The following is a 1,751-nucleotide window of genomic DNA, read 5'->3' as shown; positions in this document are numbered from 1 at the left end:
CAGTACTAAAGTATCTTCATTACCATTGAGCTATAATCGATGGGCAGGCCCCTATTGGGCAACCTCTAATCAGATGGTAAGTTATATATCGAGCCTACTGTGGCCGAGCGCCTATGAGTGAGCCCAGTTGGTTGAGATACAGAGCCTAGTATGGCCGAGCGCCTATGAGCGAGCCTACTACGGCAGAGTAGTTATATATATATATATATATGGAGCCTTATACGGACGGACAACTATTTTACTTACTATATTGAGAGAGTTGAGTCAGTATCAGCAGGTAAGCATGTGCTCAGATTATTAGTTCAGTTTCAGCTTTCCGTATATTGCCTTACATACTCGGTACATTATTTCGTACTGATGTCCCTTTTTGGGGGCACTGCATTTCATGCGTGCAGGTTCAGACAAACAGGCGGGTAGACCTCCTCATTAAGTGTTGCCCGCGTTCAGCCTTGATCGGTAAGCTCCATGCCTTTCGGAGATGCCAGGTCTAGAGCTTTATGTACATATTGTGTATAAATGTATATATATTATGAGTAGGTCGGGATGCTGTTCTGATCATAGTATATCCACCAGTAGAGGCTTGTAGACATATCCTGTCAGTTAGTACAATATGTTGGGCTTGTAGGCCTTGTATGTATATTTGGTTGGTTTATCAGCTGCAATAATTATGATGGCCTTGTCGGCCCAGCTTTATATTGATGTTTAGTTAGCATTTGTAGTTGTCTTGCAATGTGGCCCATGGCCAAAGTATGAAATCACATGTTCAGAGTTCCTTAGTCACAAGTTGGTATGCAAGGATAGGTGAGGCACCGCGTGCCGGTCTCGCCCCCAGGTTCAGGGCGTGACAACACATATCCATGTTGAGAGCTTTTTTACGCCTTCTTTGGGCACATCCCACACTTATCAGCTTCATTCATTCCAATTTTCTCTTTCAGGGCCCCCATTTCTCCTTCCATCTTGAAGATCGGCCTTTTATCCCCCACTCTGAGCATGAGCTACCTTTCTTGAATATCCAGAATTGCTCTGCTTGTATCCAAAAAGGGTCTTCCTAAAATAAGAGGGACCTCCATATTTTGCTCCATGTTCACCATAATGAAGTCCACATGGAACACAAATTTGTCCACCCAAACTAGCACATCTTCCACCATTTATTCAGGTATGATTGTGGACTGATCCACCAGCTGCAAGGACACAGGTATCGACCTGATTTCTCCAATCTTTCCCTCCAATTTCTTGAAAATAGACAAAGGCATAAGATTAATAGAAGCACCTGAGTCACACAAAGATTTTTGAAATTTAGTACTTCCTAAAGAGTAAGGTATTGTAAAACTCCTTGGATCTCCATATTTTTTAGGGAGCTTATTTGGAAAGATGGCACTACAATGCTCTGCCAGCTTGACAACCAATGTCTCTTCCATTTTCCATTTCTTGGACAATATCTTCTTCAAGAATTTAGCATAAGCTGGCATCTAGGAAGTACCTATGTAAAAGGTATATTCACATGCACCTGCTTGAACACTTCTAGAAAGCGCTCGAATTGTTTGTCTAACTTCTCCCTTCTTTGTTTCTGGGGGAAAGGTAGAGCAAGCATGTATTTGCTTTCCTCAGTCTCATTATTTGTGCAATTATCATTTTTCTTCTTTTTCTGAGCTTTAATCTTCCCCTTCTTCTTCAAATCCTCATTTACCCTCACTTCACCTTCTTGAATGTTGCTGATTTTCTATTCCTCCACAATCTGCCACCTGTCTTTC

At 42.0% G+C, this 1,751-nt stretch overlaps 1 protein-coding gene across 1 annotated transcript; it reads right to left on the bottom strand.

Moving 5' to 3' along the window:
* Positions 1-1,148: 1,148 nt before the first annotated feature.
* LOC107761028 (uncharacterized) lies at positions 1,149-1,469 on the bottom strand. The gene has a single exon (XM_016579179.1). The coding sequence runs from the start codon at positions 1,467-1,469 to the stop codon at positions 1,149-1,151; it is 321 nt and encodes a 106-aa protein (XP_016434665.1).
* Between the last annotated feature and the right edge of the window lie 282 nt (positions 1,470-1,751).

Source organism: Nicotiana tabacum, chromosome 18 (genome assembly GCF_000715075.1).
Source record: "Nicotiana tabacum cultivar K326 chromosome 18, ASM71507v2, whole genome shotgun sequence".
Taxonomy (NCBI): domain Eukaryota; kingdom Viridiplantae; phylum Streptophyta; class Magnoliopsida; order Solanales; family Solanaceae; genus Nicotiana; species Nicotiana tabacum.
This window is presented reverse-complemented; position numbering and strand designations above follow the sequence as displayed.